The 20,860-nt window shown below is 39.4% G+C and overlaps 1 protein-coding gene across 1 annotated transcript in view; it reads left to right on the top strand.

Moving 5' to 3' along the window:
• TM9SF2 (transmembrane 9 superfamily member 2) overlaps positions 1 to 19,337 on the top strand; it is a 53,492-nt gene extending 34,155 nt beyond the window's left edge. The window contains exons 10-17 of the mRNA XM_055542937.1: positions 2,347 to 2,479; positions 4,782 to 4,901; positions 7,057 to 7,114; positions 7,681 to 7,840; positions 9,919 to 10,070; positions 12,457 to 12,568; positions 15,393 to 15,564; positions 18,638 to 19,337. Of these exons, the coding sequence (XP_055398912.1) occupies positions 2,347 to 2,479; positions 4,782 to 4,901; positions 7,057 to 7,114; positions 7,681 to 7,840; positions 9,919 to 10,070; positions 12,457 to 12,568; positions 15,393 to 15,564; positions 18,638 to 18,705 (975 nt within the window). The 3' untranslated portion in view covers positions 18,706 to 19,337. The remainder of the gene's footprint in view (positions 1 to 2,346; positions 2,480 to 4,781; positions 4,902 to 7,056; positions 7,115 to 7,680; positions 7,841 to 9,918; positions 10,071 to 12,456; positions 12,569 to 15,392; positions 15,565 to 18,637) is intronic.
• Positions 19,338 to 20,860: the final 1,523 nt, after the last annotated feature.

Genomic DNA, 20,860 nt, shown 5'->3' on the forward strand with positions numbered 1-20,860 from the left:
GGTTGTTAAAAAAAAAAAAAAAAAAGGAATCCAAGGACTCCCCCAGATTGAGTGAGGCCAGAGCAGGAAGCAGTGCCAGCATGAGAGGTTAACGTTTTCCTTTAGGAATATGCTTATATCAAGTTTTTAACCATTGGGCAATTAAATTGAGTCAGTGGTGAACCTCAGTCTCTTCCTGTTTATTAAGCCTGGATTGTTGAAGTGGGCAGAATGATTCTAGGTTAGTCAATGCCTTCTGTTCTCAGCAGAATTGAGTAGAAATTGAAGGAAAGTCTTCCAAATTTGGGTTTGCTGGATTCTCCACATCTGAGGTCCATAACATATGATCTAGAAATTCACAAAAATTTACACTAAACAACAAATTTGTACCAGGTCCCAAATATTTCAGATATTAGGATTATTAATTACAGAGCAAAGATACATGAAAAAGTAACAGCTAGGATTTTCCAGCACAAATGAAAGATGAGAATCTATAGATAAAGAGTACGCAGTGTATCCAAAGTGGAATAAATAAAATGAAATCCATACCTCAATCAGTTAACCATAGAACACCAGAGAAAACAGAAGATCTTTTCTTAGAATCAGCTAGAGGGGAAAAAGACTGAGCTTTCTGCAAAGGAAAAACAATGAAATTGGCGATGGAAACTCAAAAAATAATATCTTTAAATCGATGGTGAGAGAAATTAACTATTTACATAGAATTGTGTACTCAGAGATCTTTCAAAAATGAAAGTGAAATACCTGTTTCAGACTAACAAAGACAGTTGAACACAAACAGACCTTCTGTAAAGGAATTTCTATAGAAATACTTTAGTAGAAAATAAATAATAATCCTGAGAAGTTTAGAAGGATTAGTGAACAAAGAAATTCCAAATGATATTTTCTATGTATAATAATAATGAGTCTAAATATGGAGGTTAACAAAAGTGTATCAACAAAGAAAAAGTAGCTTTGAGGAATAATTGTGGATGAGGTAGGTGGCCATCTGGAAAAAAAGTAAATTCCAACTTCATTTAATCCAAATGATTAAATGAAAATGTGGATCTGTAAAATACTAGACCACATGGGAAGTCATTTTTAAATCTTGTCTACTGCTGCAAAGATAGAAATCTGAGTGGGAATTTGGGGGAGGGCTACAGAAGTACCCTGGACAAAATGTTAAGAGAGGAGGCTAAAGAAATTGCAGGGGCCACATTTTGAAGGACTTTCTAAGCTGTGCAGTCTAAAGATCACCGAGAAGCTGTTGAAGTATACAGAACAGTGTTGACTTGGCCAGATTCATATTTTAGGAAAATCACTTTTAACACTGTGTGGACAGTTGTCTGGAGCCGGGCAAGATTGGAGGCACTGAGACCAGTCAGAAGACTGTATGGAATTTCCAGAGTCAGGGGATGGTAGCAGGGAAGAAGTAGGGCAGTGGGCAGATAAACAGAAGGTGTCCAGGAGGTGGGATGGAATGCTGATTGGCCAGTTGAGAGGGTGGAAGAGGAGAGGAGCCAGTGAATGACCCCAAACCACCCAATTACTTAAAAGGATCTTTTTGATTCTGTATTGAGATTCAACTGAAGTGTAGAAACTGAGACCAGTTTAGTGCACACTGTAATAGCCAGGTGAGAGGGGATGACTTAAACCAGGGACTAATCTGTCCTATGGGTAGATTTTAAAGCTAAACCGTAGGAATTGTTAAAGGATTGTATGAAGTGTGGGGAAGAAAAAAGATGACTCCAAGGTTTTGGGGACTGAGCAGCTGGTAGGCTAGAGTTTTACCTGCTGAGGGAACTGCAGGTAGAGGTGGGGAGAAAATCAGTTCCCTTGTGGATGATTCTGGTCAAGGTGTCCACTGAACAGCCCGGTGGAGCCATTAATTAGGCAGGTGTATCTGTGTGTCTGGAGATCAGGGGAGCAGTGTGGGCTGGTGACACAAGCTTATTAAAATTTTCACAGCCTACTGTGCATGCAGAGCAGCTTTGAGAACTGATGCCATTTGCTTGTTTTGGAGATTAGTTAGTGTGGGGTAAAAAGGATATAGAGTGTGATTTAAAATTGTCATCAAGTTGGATCATAAAGCTTGACTGACTAGGACATGGTATCCCGTTATCTTTGTATTTCTTTTTAAAGTATCTCAGTAACTATTTGTAGATCTTAACACATACAACATTTCTTTATAAACAATTCAAGAAAGTTATATAAAGCTCCATGAGTCAAGCTTTCATACTTCAAAACTGAAATAAATATTAATATCTCTAAGTTTTTCTTTAAATTTCTGTATCTGCATATTCAACAATGAACAAACTGCCTAGTTTTCTTGACGATCCCATGAATGAAACGATTTCCTTCCCTTTTCAGGAGGATGCCCAGGAAGAATTTGGCTGGAAGCTGGTTCATGGTGATATATTCCGTCCTCCAAGGAAAGGGATGCTGCTATCCGTCTTTCTGGGATCAGGGACACAGATTTTGATTATGACTTTCGTGACTTTATGTAAGTGTTAAGTGAAAACTAAAAAGTAGAAAATGCTTTTTAAAAATAATTATTTGAAATCCAGTTTTCCTAAGTTGTAGCTAGGCTAGATTGTTGTTTCTGAGAGTCCTTTGGTTCTCAGAATCTGTGTTCTTTGACCATAAGTGATTGGGGGCAGGGTTAGCCATGCCAAAAGCTGACTCTTCAGATCGCCCTCACAGCTTCATAGAGACCAAGCACTTGTCATGGGAGCATGGGCGCTGTAGATGACCGGATCCTCATCTGGGCAGCCTGTAAGCAGGGCCACGCAGTTTGGCTGTCCTGCCTCACTGGAGCGTATGATGAAAATCCCAGGACATCCTTGGCTTCCACTGAGAGGGACAGAACAGAGAGGAGACGGGACAGAACCCAGAGGGGGCGAGACAGGAAGCTTTTGGAGACCTCGCCACTTTGGCAAGATTTAGGAAGCAAGACCTCTTTCTTTCCCCAGCAACGTTGAGGAAAGATCTTCCTACACACACACAAAAAATCTCTTCCTTGTGACTCTTGAAAGCCTTCAGAAATTTTATTATTTAAGGTTTTGTCAATTAGGACAATTTTTTAATTTTTCTTTTTTAAAAAACAGAACTGACTTAGAGGTAGTCGTCAGCTGCAGGAGTGGCCCTGAGACTCCTGTCTGGAGATGTTTTATTGCCGTGGTCTTTCAGTTTTCCAAGTTATCAGAGAAAAATATATTTATGAAAAGAGTTTTCTGAATTTTGCGTTTATTTTCTCATATTCTCGTTGCCTGCTACTGGTGAACAAGTAACACATGAATGTTACTAGAAAAATTCAGAAACCACTGACTTTTCAGTAATTTTCTTAGCAAACACTTGTTCTTATGTTTGTTTGCATATTAAATGCGTAATACTATAATCATTTTCTGCAAGTAAAATTGTCCCAAGTTTTTATGATGCAATTAAACACATAAGTGTTTGGAAAGAGAATGACCGATTCCAGATGTCTGGCACCTGCAAAGTTTGGAGTTGACTGATTTGCACCTCCCAGCTCCGTTGAAGACTAACTAGAACATATTTATCTACTAACAACTTAGATAAGGTGATGTCGGTGTGATGGGTGAGGCTAGCTGGCAGTTGTAAGTATATTACACAGAGAGGGGAGGTTGGGAAAACGAGTCATGAAAGATGTTTGGACGCAGCCAGACGATTGATTGCAGAGCCCCAGAGAGCCAAGGTGGATTTCCAGTGGAGTGGGTGCGTGAGGGTGAAATTCTGCTTTCAAATTAGATCGAGAGTGGCCTTCTGTCCCTCTCTGATCTTTGTTGGGGTCAGCTAGAAAATGACCTTGTCATGAAGGACAGTTTCAGAGAGCCTCGGTTAGAAAATGATAGCGATTGTTTCTCTTTAGTGCTTGAACATGGACTTTTTGCTTCAGAACAATCCATATCTCAGGCCTGAGAGAACTGGGGGAGGGTACGTCTTAGCTAAAACTCCAGTAGGTCCTCTAGTTACCCTGTTTGGTTTCCTGTGATCGTGAGTTTCTCCTCTCCAGTCGGTGCTGCTGGGAACGTGTGCAGTTGTGGTTGCTTGGCTGTGTGCTCCTGGGGGAGACACCAGAAATTTCAGTGAGAGAGCCACCTGCATCTGTTCTTGGATTTCTTTCTGAGAAAGTCATATCTGACTTCCAGTTTAAAGCTTGGAATTGCTATAAATATAAGATGGTGTTTTTTTCCTTAATTAGTTGGGAGGGTTATATAGTGAAGAACAGACGAGCTAACTAGCTAAATAAGAGAGGAAACAATTTCCCAAGTTACTAACCAAGCCCTTCAGTATCGAGTGTTCACAAAGCTAGTGGTGCTGTGAAATCTTTTTTCCTCTCTTTTGTCCTTCGACTAGATTCTGCCTCATCTTATGTTTGGATGCTACAGGTTTTTTTTTTTTCCACCCCAGAGGACTCAGTATTGTTTTTAAAAGGAACAGAAAGTGAGAATATTTTACAGTGGGAGTATTTTTATTGATGTTAATTTAAAAGCTGTACTTGAATCTCAGAAGAGCTGAAAGCACTCTTGAGCTTGCAGTCAGCCTCCACTGATAACAAGAAAGGTGGACCCTGACAGGAAATGTCCAGATTGGAGCTTGCCTAACGTGTGATCCTGTTGATGCAGTGCCTTAGATATTACTAAGATTCATTGTGGCTGCATGGTAAGGGAGCATATTTTCATGAAGTTGTATTTAGTTTATTGTTTAAGAAATGAGCAGGGTCTTCTATCACTTGAAAGGAAACAATAATAAAATTCATAACTTTAAATTACTTATTTTTTTAGTTTTTGCTTGCCTGGGATTTTTGTCACCTGCCAACCGCGGAGCTCTGATGACGTGTGCTGTGGTCTTATGGGTGCTGCTGGGCACTCCTGCAGGCTACGTCGCCGCCAGGTTCTACAAGTGTAAGTAGAAGCTGCCCTGCCAGGTGTCAGACCAGGAGTCTAACCTGCCACGTCGGGGTCTGAGCCTGTGTGTCTGGTAGTTGAGGCTGTTCAAGCAGTGTGTTAAGAGATGTTTAAAGAAGCTTGTGAAATGGATGACTCTCCCTAGATTTGCTTGTTCAAACACGCTTGTTAAACAGTGGCTTCAGTAAATTTAGGTGCTGCCTATCCATTGTCCCCTGTCTCCTTCTTAAGTTTTGACATAATAGTTTTGGCAGCACAACTTAGATTGGCTACATTCATAGAAATATATTTAGTCTAGTAAAGGGAAAAAAGTATCACTGAGTCATTTATTAAAACAAATAGCATATATATATAGGAATACTTTATGTGAGAGAGGTCATCCTTGCATTGATTTAATATTTATGAAGGTACACTGTACCTAAAGTAAATTCAGATCTCACTGTTTAAAGAGCCCCCAAGTAAGTTACTCTTGCAGCAAGGTTTAGTTGCATTCTCTTGTGTTCTTGCTTTCCAAAAGTAAAATAAAGTTCAGTGAAAAAAAGAATTCAGAGCCACAGAATAAGAGTGAGATAGGATTAGACGACTTACAAAGTAGCTTTTCTGGGTCAGCAAATGCCAAAGTTTGCCCTGCTTAGGAAGCCTCTGGTCCAGTTGAGATGATCCTATCGGTAATCTGTGATTGAAAATGCCAGGGAGATGATGACACAGGGCTAGGGTTCCCCAAGGTCTTCTGATAGGACTGAGGTTTCAGCTAAAACACATAGGGTTACTTAGGTAGCCTTAAGGTGTGGTTGGCTAGACTCAACCCCAAGTAGAAGTATTAGATTTTGCTGGATGTATAGAGTATGTGAAGGCCTGTGTGCATGTGTGAGTGAGTGAGTGTGTTTACATGCTGTGAGTTTTGTCAGACTTCGTTTTTTCTTTCATTCTTTGCTGACAGACATAGGATTAGGCTGGTCATACGTATTTTAAGACAAAGGATATGGTTGGAGCCCTGCCCGCTCCCCCTTTCTCGGTTTCTGTGCTCTCGCTTTCCTTCGTTCCTCAGTCAGGCTCTGCGCCTGCACACCTGTCTGGGGCCTTCTCACCTGCTGTTCCCTCCACTTGACTTCCCGTCCGTACTCCCTGCCCGACGGACACACCTCCCCTTCATCTCCTGTCTGTACTTCAGTCCTCCTTGCTGCTGATTAAGTAGCGTATTCATCAGGCAGAACATTCGGAGACGCACTGTCACACAATGCGTCATTGTATAGATTCATTTTTAATGTTTCAAATAATAATATTTGAATTTTGATTGGAATTGTATTAAACCCCCCAAATTCATAATTTCACAGTAGTCTTGTCAGTAATGCTGTGAATTCAAATCATATATATATATTATTTTTTCTTTTAGACCAAGAAGTACTTAAACTTATAAATTGTGATCTCAGCCAGTTTTATTTCCAACTTTTAAACTAGGAGTGGAGGAGTACTTTAATTTATTTTACTCCAGATACTTTAGGTTTTTAAAGTGGGGGGGTGGCATTAGAAGTAAAGAAGAGTAAACAGTTGGTAAGTAAATTGTTCTATCAGGTGGCGGCACCCCTTCTGTTCGCAGTCACCTGATCCTACACGCTGACCCCCCACCTCCCACCCCCACGGCCTGGAGAAGCTGCCCTGCTGAAGGCACCCTGGAGATTCAGACCTCCTGTGGGCATTCAGGAGTGCTGCCTGTCAGGCCTGAGGGTTCCTAGTTGTATAACAGATTCTGAAACTGACCTCAAGGTAAATGAGTGTTTCCAGGGTGCTCTTTCTTCATCCAGTCCCAGTGATTGAAACTGGGTTAGAACTTAAGGGTTTGTTTTGTTTTGAAGTTAAAAAAAAGTAGAAGAGAATAAAACTTGTTTGGATGACTTTCTTTTGATACTAGATTTATTTTATGCTGAAACAAAAGTCTTTAGAGTGGGACTTAATCCAGGCAGTCCTGGGATGTGTGTCTCTGGGTTTGGATCATTTGATGAGGGGGTATTAGGACCTTTGCTCATGGCATTTTTCTAGGAATGGGCACCAGTGCTGTGTGTTCATTTGTCCAGTGCCAGAACTGAGGTATGGACATTTGGTTTGCTTTGAAAGTATGTCTTTGTGTTAATGCCCCTTTTGTTTTCTCCTGCAGCCTTTGGAGGTGAGAAGTGGAAAACAAATGTTTTATTAACATCATTTCTTTGTCCTGGGTAAGTGGAGTTTTCAATAATAACTTGCTTAACATAATCATATTTTAGTTCCCAGAATTTCTGTCCTGTATGTCTAATCTTTTCTGTGTGTATCCAAGAAAATGAATTTAATTTTTAAAAAGTGAACGTTCAGTGAACATTTGCAGAATGACTACTACCTGTCTTACCTAGAAAAAATTGCCTTTAGACAGGAGAGTTTTTTATATTCCTTTTCTTAAAAGTCTGTTTCTTAGTCTGGCAGTCCCAAGCATGATGAAAATATGTTTTAAGGGGTAAATTTCATAAGGTACTGATAGGAGTTTAAGTCAAGCAAAACCAATTTGAAGAGCAATTCAGTTTTCTACTAAAGTTTTTTTATTTTTTAATTTATTTTTAATTGAAGGATAATGTTGGTGTCTATCAAACATCAGCATCTACTGAAGTTTTAAATTCACATACCCTAATGACCCAGCAATTCCACTTTACTGTGTATAGCACAGAAACTGTGATACTTGCTGCATATGATTGCCACTGTATCATTTTGCTTCTACCTCAAATGTTACCCAGATGCCTGTTGTGTCTTTCAGGATTGTGTTTGCTGACTTCTTCATAATGAACCTGATTCTGTGGGGAGAAGGATCTTCAGCAGCTATTCCTTTCGGGACCTTGGTTGCCATATTGGCTCTTTGGTTCTGTATATCTGTGCCTCTGACATTTATTGGTGCATACTTTGGTTTTAAGAAGAATGTAAGTTTATAGATGTTAACTTATTTGAATGAATCTCAGCCGTGGAAATTAGCATATGCCACCATAAAGATGCAAGTGTCTAGAAGATAGAAACTAGTCCTGTGGGATCTGAATTTCATAGAAAATTGATAACTTCTTAGTTTGACTGCTGCTGCTAAGTCACTTCAGTCATGTCCGACTCTGTGCGACCCCATAGACTGCAGCCCAACAGGCTCCTCCGTCCCTGGGATTCTCCAGGCAAGAACACTGGAGTGGGTTGCCATTTCCTTCTCCAATGCATGAAAGTGAAAAGTGAAAGTGAAGTCGCTCAGTCATGTCCGACCCTCAGCAACCCCATGGACTGCAGCCTACCAGGCTCCTCCGTCCATAGGATTTTCCAGGCAAGAGTACTGGAGTGGGGTGCCATTGCCTTCTCCGAGTTTGACTGCAGTCATTCTTAAAATAGTACTCAGAAGAATGTGGTTAGAGAGAGGTTATGGATGTAAAGTTAAGATTTCAAAGTTTGATAAGTAAATGTAAATGGAAACTAAAATAGATTACAGGAAATGAATGCTAATTTAAACTAATGAAAAATATGAATTTATTACATTAAAAATAAATTGTTCCCTTTTTTTAACTTAAAAAGTACATGTATCTTTTTTTCTTAGCAATAAATGTTTCTAATCTTATAAAACTTAACTAAACTGGGTAAAACTGAGTACGGGTTAGGAAGCAAAGCTGTAAAAAAAAAAGTTAGTGACCATACAATAAGAATAGCAGTGTTTTTCATATGTAGTTTTGGAATAAACTTTATGTGCTTACCTGCTGGCATTTGGTTTTAGGAAGGGTTGCAGTCACGGCTCAGTCCCCTGCTCCAGCCTGTCTGCCTCCACCTCTGCTGCCCGCTTTCTACCCACAGGCTCAGAGGAAGCTGAGAATTCATTCTTGGATCCTTCGCTAACTCCACTATCTTGGCTTTTCTCTGAAAATGTCTCCACAAGGTTAAAAGAAGTTATGTAGTTCAGTACACTTTGTGAGGGGACCTGGAATACCCCGGAAGAAACTTATCTACTTTTAAGAGACTTCAGAGTTTCCACTGTACCTACCATGCCAGGCTACTAAAAGATTTCTCAGTTCTTTGTCATTTTGTTTATGACTTGAAATCTGTATAGCATAAATAGTAAACTGACATGATTTGAAATTTTTAAATTACACAGATGAAATAAGTACTTAAAATTCTAAAAATATAAAATTTGCAGAACGGTATACTGATTCTCTCCCTCTATACACATACACTGACATATGAGATAATCAAGTTCACAGAAGTATAATCTCAATGAGAATATCAGGTTTTAACTTTTGCTGTATCATCACAAAAACTATAGAAGTAGGTTTTGAACTTTTTTTGCAAGGAAGTGAATTTCTACGTGTGTCCTCCCCGCCCGCCCCCTCATGTTACTGTGTCAGGTACTTGAGGCTCCGTCCTCCCCTCCCGCCCCCTCATGTTACTGTGTCAGGTACTTGAGGCTCCGTTGTTTTTATACTGCCATGTAGTGTGTTAGAGAATAATTGAGAACATCACCAGTAATTTATGATCATAAAGCTTCATATAACCATTCATTATCTTCCTTGTGTTCTTAAGTCTTAGCAAAAATTGAGCAATTTTAATAGAAATGACATTGTCCATCTCCAAAAAACACATTGACAGCAGTTTCAGAACTAGCCCATTTCTTAAAGTAAATATATAACTAAAAGGAGAAGCTTAACTCTACCTTGTATTAACTGCTATTTTCTGAGTCCTATATTGTTTCCTCCTGTGTGTTTCTTATTTTGTTTAAAGCCATTAGTCATTGGATCCCTGCTGGAAACCGTGGTGGCTTGTTCAGTAGACAGACTGACTGTTGTACCTGATGGTGTCTGGTTTGGGGCTTCTAAATCCAAGTTTGGCTCTGATGACCTAGGTCGACTGGTATTGCCATTAGTGTCAGCATGGAAGCTGAGAAAAAGCTGACAAATAATCTAGTGCAGAGAAGAATTTCTTAAATAGATATATAATTATTAACCCTTTCTCTCTCTCTCTTTTTTTTTTTTTACTGAAGGCCATTGAACACCCAGTTCGAACCAATCAGATTCCACGTCAGATTCCTGAACAGTCTTTCTACACAAAGCCATTACCTGGTATTATCATGGGAGGGATTTTACCCTTTGGATGCATCTTTATACAGCTTTTCTTCATCCTGAATAGTATTTGGTAAGCTGAGCACTAAGTCCTCTTATTCTCGTTCCCATTGTATGTACTACTAGCTTTCTCTTTTTGTTTATAGGGCTTACTGTTTATACCTTTAAATGTAAACTGTTATCAAATAATCAGAAATCTTAGATAAAAAGTTGTTTTATCTTTTCAGTGTTAGAAGAATTGTGATAACAGTTATTAGTCAAGGGCTTATTATTTATTACTTAATTTTTACACCTCTATGAGGTGGATACTATCCCATTTTACAGAGGTGAAAATGAAATTTTGGAGGTTAAGTAATTTGCCTGTGTCACCCGGCCACTGTGTGACAGAAAATTCACCTGTCTCTCCAGTCCTGTGTTTTAATAAGTAATCTGTACTGCTTCAGAGGAGTGTCTTTGAGCTCTTGATGGGAGTGGATTCAAACAAGCATTGTTGAGCTAGACAACCTTCAAAGTCGTTTCTTATCTCAAGATCACTTCATTCTCTGGTTTCTTGTTTGAGTAGGAAAATGCACCGTGGTAATTTTGAGCCACTCATACACTACAGTATGTTGTGATATTTATTTGATCACATTGACAAATGCTATAGAAAGTATCAGGGTTCCAGGTAGCATTGTCAGAACTAAATTTGAACTTTTTTAATTATTAGAGCCTGTCTTTCCTTCCTGTTTGTTATAGTTAGTTCAGTCACTCAGTCGTGTCCAACTCTCTGCGACCCCATGAATCGCTGCACGCAAGGCCTCCCTGTCCATCACCAGCTCCCGGAGTTCACTCAGACTCACATCCATCGAGTCAGTGATGCCATCCAGCCATCTCATCCTCTGGCGTCCCCTTCTCCTCCTGCCCTCAGTCCCTCCCAGCATCAGAGTCTTTTCCAATGAGTCGGCTCTTCGAATGAGGTGGCCAAAGTACTGGAGTTTCAGCTTCAGCATCATTCCCTCCAAAGAAATCCCAGGGCTGATCTCCTTCAGAATGGACTGATTGGCTCTCCTTGCAGTCCAAGGGACTCTCAAGAGTCTTCTCCAACACCACAGGTCAAAAAGCATCAATTCTTTGGCGCTCAGCCATCTTCACAGTCCAACTCGCACATCCATGCATGACCACTGGAAAAACCATAGCCTTGACTAGACAGACCTTTGTTGGCAAAGTAATGTCTCTGCTTTTGAATATGCTATCTAGGTTGGACATAACTTTCCTTCCAAGGGGTAAGTGTCTTTTAATTTCGTGGCTGCAGTCACCATTTGCAGTGATTTTGGAGCCCCCAAAAATAAAGTCTGACACTGTTTCCCCATCTATTTCCCATGAAGTGATGGGACCGGATGCCATGATCTTCGTTTTCTGAATGTTGAGCTTTAAGCCAACTTTTTCACTCTACATTTTCACGTTCATCAAGAGGCTTTTTAGTTCCTCTTCACTTTCTGCCATAAGGGTGGTGTCATCTGCATATCTGAGGTTATTGATATTTCTCCTGGCAATCTTGATTCCAGCTTGTGTTACTTCCAGTCCAGAGTTTCTCATGATGTACTCTGCATATAAGTTAAATAAGCAAGGTGACAATATACAGCCTTGACGTACTCCTTTTCCTATTTGGAACCAGTCTGTTGTTCCATGTCCAATTCTAGCTGTTGCTTTCTGACCTGCATACAGGTTTCTCAGGAGGCAGGTCAGGTGGTCTGGTATTCCCATCTCTTTCAGAATTTTCCACAGATTCTTGTGATCCACACAGTCAAAGGCTTTGGCATAGTCAGTAAAGCAGAAATAGATGTTTTTCTGGAACTCTCTTGCTTTTTCTGTGATCCAGCGGATGTTGGCAATTTGATCTCTGGTTCCTCTGCCTTTTCTAAACCCAGCTTGAACATCAGGAAGTTCACGGTTCACGTATTGCTGAAGCCTGGCTTGGAGAATTTTGAGCATTACTTTACTAGCATGTGAGATGAGTGCAATTGTGTGGTAGTTTGAGCATTCTTTGGCATTGCCTTTCTTTGGGATTGGAATGAAAGTGTTTTCCAAATTCAGCCAATGCTATCATATATGATAAGAAACAATCTGTACCCAATATAACCTTTTCTTATTTTGGCTCTGTCTTTACATTAATTTTGGGGGGGAAGGGAGGAAGTGTCACATTTTTGACTCACTAGTAGACAGACAGACTAAGCATATTTGAATAAAGAAGAGTTGCAAGTCCTACCTGAACAGGAAGACAGTTCAGTGCATTGTTGTATCCTTTCTGCCCTGCCCTGCCTCTGCTACGTGCATCACGTCTAAACCAGTGAGAATTTGTCGTCGATTAGATGGGAGAAAAAGCAAACATTTCCAGTTAAAAAAAAAAATGAAAGGAGTGTGTCATTTACTGTGTCAAAAAGAAACTGTTGATTGGTTCATCTTGACTTGTTTGATTGTAGGTCACACCAGATGTATTACATGTTCGGCTTCCTGTTCCTGGTGTTTATCATTTTGGTTATTACCTGTTCTGAAGCAACTATACTTCTTTGCTATTTCCACCTGTGTGCAGAGGTATGTAATAGCAATATTCGCTTATGTTGATTTGCTAACAGCATTTATAATTTTGGCATAAGGTAACCTTGAATACTATTAATTAAAGTAAATATGTGTTATGTGGGGCAAGTTGTGAAGTAATTTTCTTTATTGACTTTTTTTTCCATGTCAAGTTCTTACGTCACAAAATAGCCTCCCAAACCTGAATTATCAAAAGATTGCAGTCTTTTTTGTGTGTCAATATTTTTTTTTTTCAGTGAGGAAGTATAACTGCACATTTGCGGTGATAGGTAGAAATTGACCTATATTCCTAAATCAAATGCAGCTGAGTTAAGACAGTTTCCCAGTGCAGTATATTTATAATTTATTTAGAACTTAACTTTTAAAATGTTAATTTCCTAAGAATAGCACATTATGCTGAATTTTTAAAAAAACTGTTAGACTTTAAAATTACTGTTCTTATTGTGATACAGATACCTATAGACTGAAAATTTAGTGAAAGCAAACATTTTACATGGAAAAATTTATTAAAACCTTTAGGAGATTTCGTTGCAGTGAGTTACATAGTTGGCAGCAAGACAAAATGATGATGTCCTTGGGTGACTTAAAAGATTTAGATTGTATTAAATCATTGTTTTATAGTTGTTTTCTATACAGGAGATAAAATCTTAACTGTTAAATTTGATATGCTTTTTTAGAAAACTGAGGTTAAGTTCACATAACATGCGGAGAAGGCAATGGCACCCCACTCCAGTACTCTTGCCTGGAAAATCCCATGGACAGAGGAGCCTGGTGTGCTGCAGTCCATGGGGTTGCTGAGGGTTGGACACGACTGAGCGACTTCACTTTCACTTTTCACTTTCATGCACTGGAGAAGGAAATGGCAGCCCACTCCAGTGTTCTTGCCTGGAGAATCCCAGGGACGGGGGAGCCTGGTGGGCTGCCGTCTATGGGGTCGCACAGGGTCGGACACGACTGAAGTGACCTAGCAGCAGCAGCAGTCACATAACATAAAATCAGCCATTACAAAGTGAACAATTCAGGGGCACTTACTACGTATGCAGTATTGGGTAATCACTGTATCTGCCTCAGAATAATTTCCTCACCCCTAAAGAAAATCCCATACCCACTAAGCAGTTACTTCGTGTACTCTCTCCCCTCAGACCCTGGCAGCCGCCAGTCTGCTTCTGTCTCTACAGATTTGTCTGTTCTGGATATTTCATATAAATGGAAGTGCACAATATGTGTGCCCTTTTGTGTCTGGCTTCCTTCACTGGGCAGAGTGTTTGAAGGTTCCTCTCACACTATAGCGTGTGTCAGTGTTTCTTCCTTTTTATAGCTGAGTAACATTCCATCATATAGTTACACTCAGTTTGTCTATACCTTCATTCATTGATGGACATTAGGGTTGTTTCCACCTTTTGGCTATTGTGAATAGTGCTGCTATGAACATCCGTGTACTAATTCTCATTTTACCTGTTTGCAGTTCTTTGGGGTATATATGTAGGAGTGGTATTGCGGAGTCATATAGTTAATTACTTTTTATTTAACTTTTTGGGGAACCATCAAACTTTTCCACAGTGGCTTCACCATTTTATATTCCTACTAGTATATTCCTACTAGCAATGCACAGGGAGAAGGCAATGGCACCCCACTCCAGTACTCTTGCCTGGAAAATCCCATGGACAGAGGAGCCTGGTAGGCTGCAGTCCATGGGGTCACTAGGAGTCGGACATGACTGAGCGACTTCACTTTCACTTTCATGCATTGGAGAAGGAAATGGCAACCCACTCCAGTGTTCTTGCCTGGAGAATCCCAGGGATGGGGGAGCCTGGTGGGCTGCCGTCTATGGGGTCGCACAGGGTCGGACACGACTGAAGTGACTTAGCAGCAGCAATGCACAAAGGTTCCAGTTTCTGCACATCCTTGCCAGTTACCTGATATTTCTGGTTTTTTAAGTTATAGCCATCCTAGTGGGTGTGAAGTGGTGTCTCACTGTGGCTTTGATTTTCATTTTCCCAATGACTAATGATGATGAGCATATTTTCTTGTGTATCTTGTTTGGAGAAATGTCGAATTCCTTTGCTCATTTATAAGTTCGATGGTTTATCTTTTTGTTTAATTGTAAGAGTTCTTTCTATATTCTGGATACTAACCTTTATCAGATTTTGATTTGTAAATATTTTCTCCCATTCTGTAATTTGTCTTCTCACTTTCTTAATGATATCTTTGGCACCAAAGTTTTTGTCTATTTCTTTTCTTTTAGGGAATCATACATTTAAAAATACAGCTTAATGCCTAATTATTCATCAGCCATTTAAAATTTTTCTATATGTTTTTAGCCAATCTTTAAGTAGCTCCATCAAAGATAGAGAAGGCAATGGCACCCCACTCTAGTACTCCTGCCTGGAAAATCCCATGGACGGAGGAGCCTGGAAGGCTGCAGTCCATGGGGTTGCTGAGGGTCGCACATGACTGAGCGACTTCACTTTCACTTTTCACTTTCATGCACTGGAGAAGGAAATGGCAACCCACTCCAGTGTTCTTGCCTGGAGAATCCTGGGGACGGGGGAGCCTGGTGGGCTGCCGTCTATGGGGTCGCACAGAGCCGGACACGACTGATGCGACTTGGCAGCAGCAGCATCAAAGATAGAAGGTGTTTCTGAACACCTTTAGCGAAATTGGCAAATTTCAGTATGAAGAGAGACTGGAATCAGTAGCAAAAGTTAGGTTTGGGGGGCTATTCCATTTAGCTATGTTCTCTTTATTAACTTTCTTCAGCTGCGTTACCTATTAATTGGAAAATAATTCTTGATCTTGGATTTTTTTCTCTTCTACCCAGGATTATCATTGGCAGTGGCGTTCATTCCTCACCAGTGGCTTTACTGCAGTGTATTTCTTAATATATGCAATACACTACTTCTTCTCAAAACTGCAAATCACAGGGACCGCAAGTACGATCCTGTACTTCGGGTATACCATGATAATGGTTTTGATCTTCTTTCTTTTTACAGGTAAGAATTAGAATGGTTTCTTTTTAGTTAATACGTTTTAAGGCAAATTATTTATAATTATTTTGCTTTTTAAAACCCATGAAGGCTTCTACTACTTAGTGCTCCTATATTTAGTTCTCAGTGCAGCTAAGCATGGTTTGGTCTGTCCCCTGTGAGGGTGAGGTGAGTACCAGCAAAGCAGAGGCGAGAAGACAGGGCCCAGCGGAAGAAGACTAACCAGGGAGCATTGTTGTGCTGGAAGTACAGGGGTACCTTGGCCAGAACATCTCAAGGCTTTCCCCTGTCCATCTCTTAATGGAACAGTCTTGCTTTTGCTCATTTCAGAAATAGAGTAAAAAGCTCTAGCTACCTAATTTAGAAGTAAGTAGAAATTGGGGGTTAGAAATTTGAGATGAGATTGAAAATAAATGATACCAAGAAAAGATGAGCATAGGACATCCCTTATTCTAGAAATTTTAAACTGCAGGTTTATATCTCTACTTCAAAATCCATTTACCTAATGGGATCAAGTGTGCTTTACATTGGTATTTATATATGTACATTTTCTCTGTCCACCTAGGAAACTTCTCTGTATCTCAGTGCTTGGGTGCTTAGCAATTGTAGAATGCTTAAACAACAACAAATTGAGGGACCATTTCTTTGTCACAAAAAGCGTACATCTGAAATTTTATCTTAAGATTGTGTTGCATGCTATGTGAGGAAGTACAGGAGTCAAAAAAGAAAAAAACTTGCTAAAAAATTAGCTTTTCTACTTTCTACTCATCTGTTAGCATTTAAGAGAATTAGGTAGAGTTTTGAAGTGCCCCTGTTGCTATATCAGTATATATAACAAGATTCAGGCACCTAGATCAATTCTGTACATCAGGTCATTCATTGGTCAGACACAGTTGGGTAGGGGTGTGTGTGTTGTGGGGATGCGTATCTTGGTCTCTGTGTAATAGATTTAGATCCACAGCCATAAGTCTCCATAAATGATCTGTAAAACAGTCATAGCCTATGAAACGAGGATTACTGTTTGGGGGCATCTGTATCTATGTCTGTAAATACATATACAATTTATTCCTTGTTATACACAAAAAATCATGGTCTGGGTGAATGTCTTGTTTTTCCAGGCACATGTTATCATGATAGTTCAATCATTACCTCAACTTTATTGTTCTTGATTTTTAAAGCGTCATATTTTTACTTATTTTGAATAAAACAACTTTTCTAGTCTAAATTCTGGAGCTGCATCAAATTTAAATCACCCAGTGAAGCCAGTGACTGTTAGTGTATTTCAGTTTGTGGGAAGGAAACATCCACATTTATTTCAGGACTCTGCACTGACACCATTTTTTTAAGTCAATCTATTTTACAAAACAATAATTATTATTCTGCCACATTAGGAAAGATGCCACTTTTAGTATGTACACTATACCCATTTAGTATTAAGAACAACTTTCTTAGAGTTGCTAGTATAATGATAAAATGTATTTTCTCATCTTAAAATGCCTTCTGTTACCTTGAAGCTCTTGTTTCACATAAGATTGTTTCAGTATATTTATGTTTTCACCTTTACTTTTCTGGAATTAACCCCAACCTCTTCTCAAGCCTTAATAATGACCCTTTGAATATCCAGAAGGTATATATGTGTGTCCTCAAAAAAACACAGAGTGCATGGCATGTGCAGAGCAGGTACTTGGTTACATATATGATGTAAGAATGGGTATAATAACATTCATAACTTCCATGGTAATGTCCCAATTATAGTCTCTTGACTTATAAAATCTTAAAACAAGGGTGAAAACAATTGGAACTTTAAATATAAAACTTCCACAAGGAGCATGTGTATCCCCTTCTATATTCTTCTGTAGCCCTACCTACTGAATATTTCTTAGGGGATAATCTTGGAAAAAATGCTATGCATCAATTCTAGCAGTTTCATAATTTAGTACATCAGTTCAGTTCAGTCACTCAGTCGTGTTCGACTCCTTGCTACCCCATGAATTGCAGCACACCAGGCCTCCCTGTCCATCACCAACTCCCGGAGTTCACTCAAATGCACGTCCATCGAGTTGGTGATGCCATACATATTCTCTTGCAAAACAGTCTCTGAATTTACGTTTAGTACATGTAAGTATGGTATAGTTTAAAAGGATACTACACTTGAAATCAGAAGTAAATCTGAATCCTGGCCTTTGTTATCATCCACGGGCCCTAAACAGTTACATAATCCTTAAAGCCTCATTTTTGTCAACTGTCTGGCATTCAAATTTTTTAGAATCTAAAGTGATAAAAATACTTCAAAACTTTTAGACTCTAAAGTGATAAAAATACCTAAAAATCAAGGCCTGTATTTTTTCATGAATCTCCTCATTTATTCTGTTAACAGTCTGTGGAGGCCGGTAGGGCAGATAAAATTATCTCTCTTTAATGAGATAAAGAAATGGGGTGGAGATTCCAGGTGACTCATCTAAAGATGATTCACACAGCTCAGGACAGAGCTGCTCTGTCCTCCAGTTCTGTGCCACCTCTCATCTCAGAGGGAGTGTGTCTTTATTATTATTTTTTATCATATCACTTTAACACTTTGTAAAGTCTTTTTGAGTTATTTTGTTATAATAATCTTTGAAAACTGATCATTCCCAATAACTGTACTTAGAAAAGATTCCCTTTTAATTCTGTGAATCTGATATTCTGATTTTTAAGCTGTTCATATCATATGTTGAATTAATAGCATTTTCCATTTTGTGATAAAGTATTTTTAAATAGAAAAGTAAGATTGGTATCCTTTTCCTCTTCCAATTTTAGCCTTTTCTGTGTAATAAGGAAAAGAATATATTATAGAAAACTTTAGATAATCCTATAGCATAAAAAGTTTTTTTAATCAATTTCTGTAAGAAATTTGATTTGAATTAGTGCAGTATTTTTCAGAAAAGTTTATGGGTCTTTGGTGTATTCCTGGTAATGGCTTATAGTTTTGGTTTATAGTTTTATGGCTTTTTTAAGGAACCAGTCATTTTAAGTCTGTACTTTTATGTAAATCATGAAGCTGCCTTTGAAAGGAGGTTGACTTTTGTTTTTTCTTTTATAGGAACAATTGGCTTCTTTGCATGCTTTTGGTTTGTTACCAAAATATACAGTGTGGTGAAGGTTGACTGAAGAAGCCCAGTGTGTCCAGTTAAAACAGAAATAAATTAAATTCTTCATCAACAAACACCTGTTTTTGTGACTGCCTTGAGTTTTACCAGACTTATTGGCCTAGTAATCCTTAAGAAACAACATGATGCTAAATACACCTCTCCCCGTATACCCGTCCCCGCAGAATGTGTTATCAGCACTAAAACATTTGTATCGTGATTTGATTAAGTATATATTCAGTTGTTCTCAATGAAGAGCAAATTTAAATATTATGTGCATTTGTAAATATAATAGCTATAAAATTTTCAGTACTTCTAATGGCAGAATAGAAGAGGCCATATTAAACAATACTGATGAAATACAGGACAGTTCATTGTAAATAGGATTTTCTAGGCTCGGTAGGTGGAAAGAATTATTTTTCTTTGAAGGAAGTAACTTTTTATCATGGTAATTTTGAAGGATGATTCCTATGATGTGTATTGGGGCGGGGGGTAGGGATGCTGCTTTTAAAAAAATCTTGTATTGGTTGTAACTGTTCATATCTTATTTTCTGTGTTGACTTCATTATTCCATGGTATTGGCCTTTTAAAAACTATGTGCCTCTGAGTCTTTCAATTTATAAATTTGTTATCTTAATAAATATTGTAAAAACATCTTCATTGCATCATTACCTGTTGTATATTCATGGGGATTCTGTATTTACCAATGGTGTTTTTAAGTGATTTATACTGTTTTATCAGATTCTACTGATTTTTGCTAATGTACTTTCTGAGCTTTGAGCTAAATGAAATTCCAATTTCCCAGGCTTTGTAACAAATCTAAACTTTTCACTATTAGTTAACAGAAATTTTAGTCATGCATATCTAGCCAGATGAATTATGTAAGTATAGTAGTTAATATGAGCCTACTGCATTGCTGTTAAAGATTTCATATTTTTTTAACCTGTTTTTCAAAATACAGTATTTTTTATTTTTTTAAATCAGTTTTTATGATTATGCATTAACAATGACTAGCAGCTCTTCTTCATTATGATTACGTTTGTCTTAATTTGAATTTCCTGGAATTAAGAAATCACTGTGTTGCAGTGTGTTGACTGGGACTGTCTCCTGGACAGCAGGAAGCTGAGCGGGTGGGGCTGGGTCAGCTGCGTTGTGGACATTGACCTGTCAGCAGAGCTGGGGTGGAAGGAGCTGGATGCTCAGCATCCGTCCTGTGATACTGCCGCTGAGCTGGGACCCAGCCACAGGGTCCCCTCTTGCTGGCTGTCTCCACTGTGACCCCTCTGCCCTGGACGATGTGGCTTTGGAGAACTGGCCAACCCCTTGAGGAGGGACATGTTGAGAAACTGATGAAGCTGCAGAACCAAGGTCGTAGACTCTTCTTTCAGGACTTGAAGGAAACATAGTAAGGATTGGACCCCTGAGTGCCGTGGGAAAATGCGACTCACTAAGTGTGATTGTGCAAACCAGCTGCCATCAGAAATGACTCTTCCCCTGCCCCCACTGGTTCATATGACTTCCTTGAGATCCATTACATGAAGCTGTCAAAGAACTGGGCCATCAACCTGTGTGGGATGGGGCCTCAGGAATCTGGTGTCTTGACAAACACACCCTTGGGAGGCAGTGGCTTCTGTGCAGCCACGGGCGAGGCTTTGAACTGTCACCATTGCGTGATGCCTCGTTGGGCTTTTGAGTGTGTGTGTGTGTGTGCATGCTTGGGTGAAAAGGGGAGCAGAGGTGATGCGGAAGGGACCCAGGTGTGAGATGGCATTGTTTCAGCCCTGTCCTGCCACTAATGAGCAGATCCCTTCCAACGTAAAGCCTTTGACGAAAGTATTCCCTTTCCATCCTCAGAACTCCCGCTACTTTGTTCAATACTGATGTCTGACAGTTCTGTTACTGTCTTAATATTACTCAAGATTATTGTATAACTTTGCAGGCTTATCCTTTCAAGTAGATCACAGGCCTTTCAAGGGCAGGAACCGCTGCTCCTTCTTTGGTTCAGGCCTCAAGTGTAACAGGACTTTGCATGTAGTAGGTGTGTATTTGGAAGCAACAGGATGAGATGGTTGGATGGCATCGTCAACTCAATGGACATGAGTTTGAGCAAACTCTGGGAGATAGTGAAGGACAGGGAAGCCTGGTGTGCTGCAGTCCGTGGGATTGCAGAGTCGATA

The sequence above is a fragment of the Bubalus kerabau genome, chromosome 12 (genome assembly GCF_029407905.1).
Source record: "Bubalus kerabau isolate K-KA32 ecotype Philippines breed swamp buffalo chromosome 12, PCC_UOA_SB_1v2, whole genome shotgun sequence".
NCBI classification, from domain to species: Eukaryota; Metazoa; Chordata; class Mammalia; order Artiodactyla; family Bovidae; genus Bubalus; species Bubalus kerabau.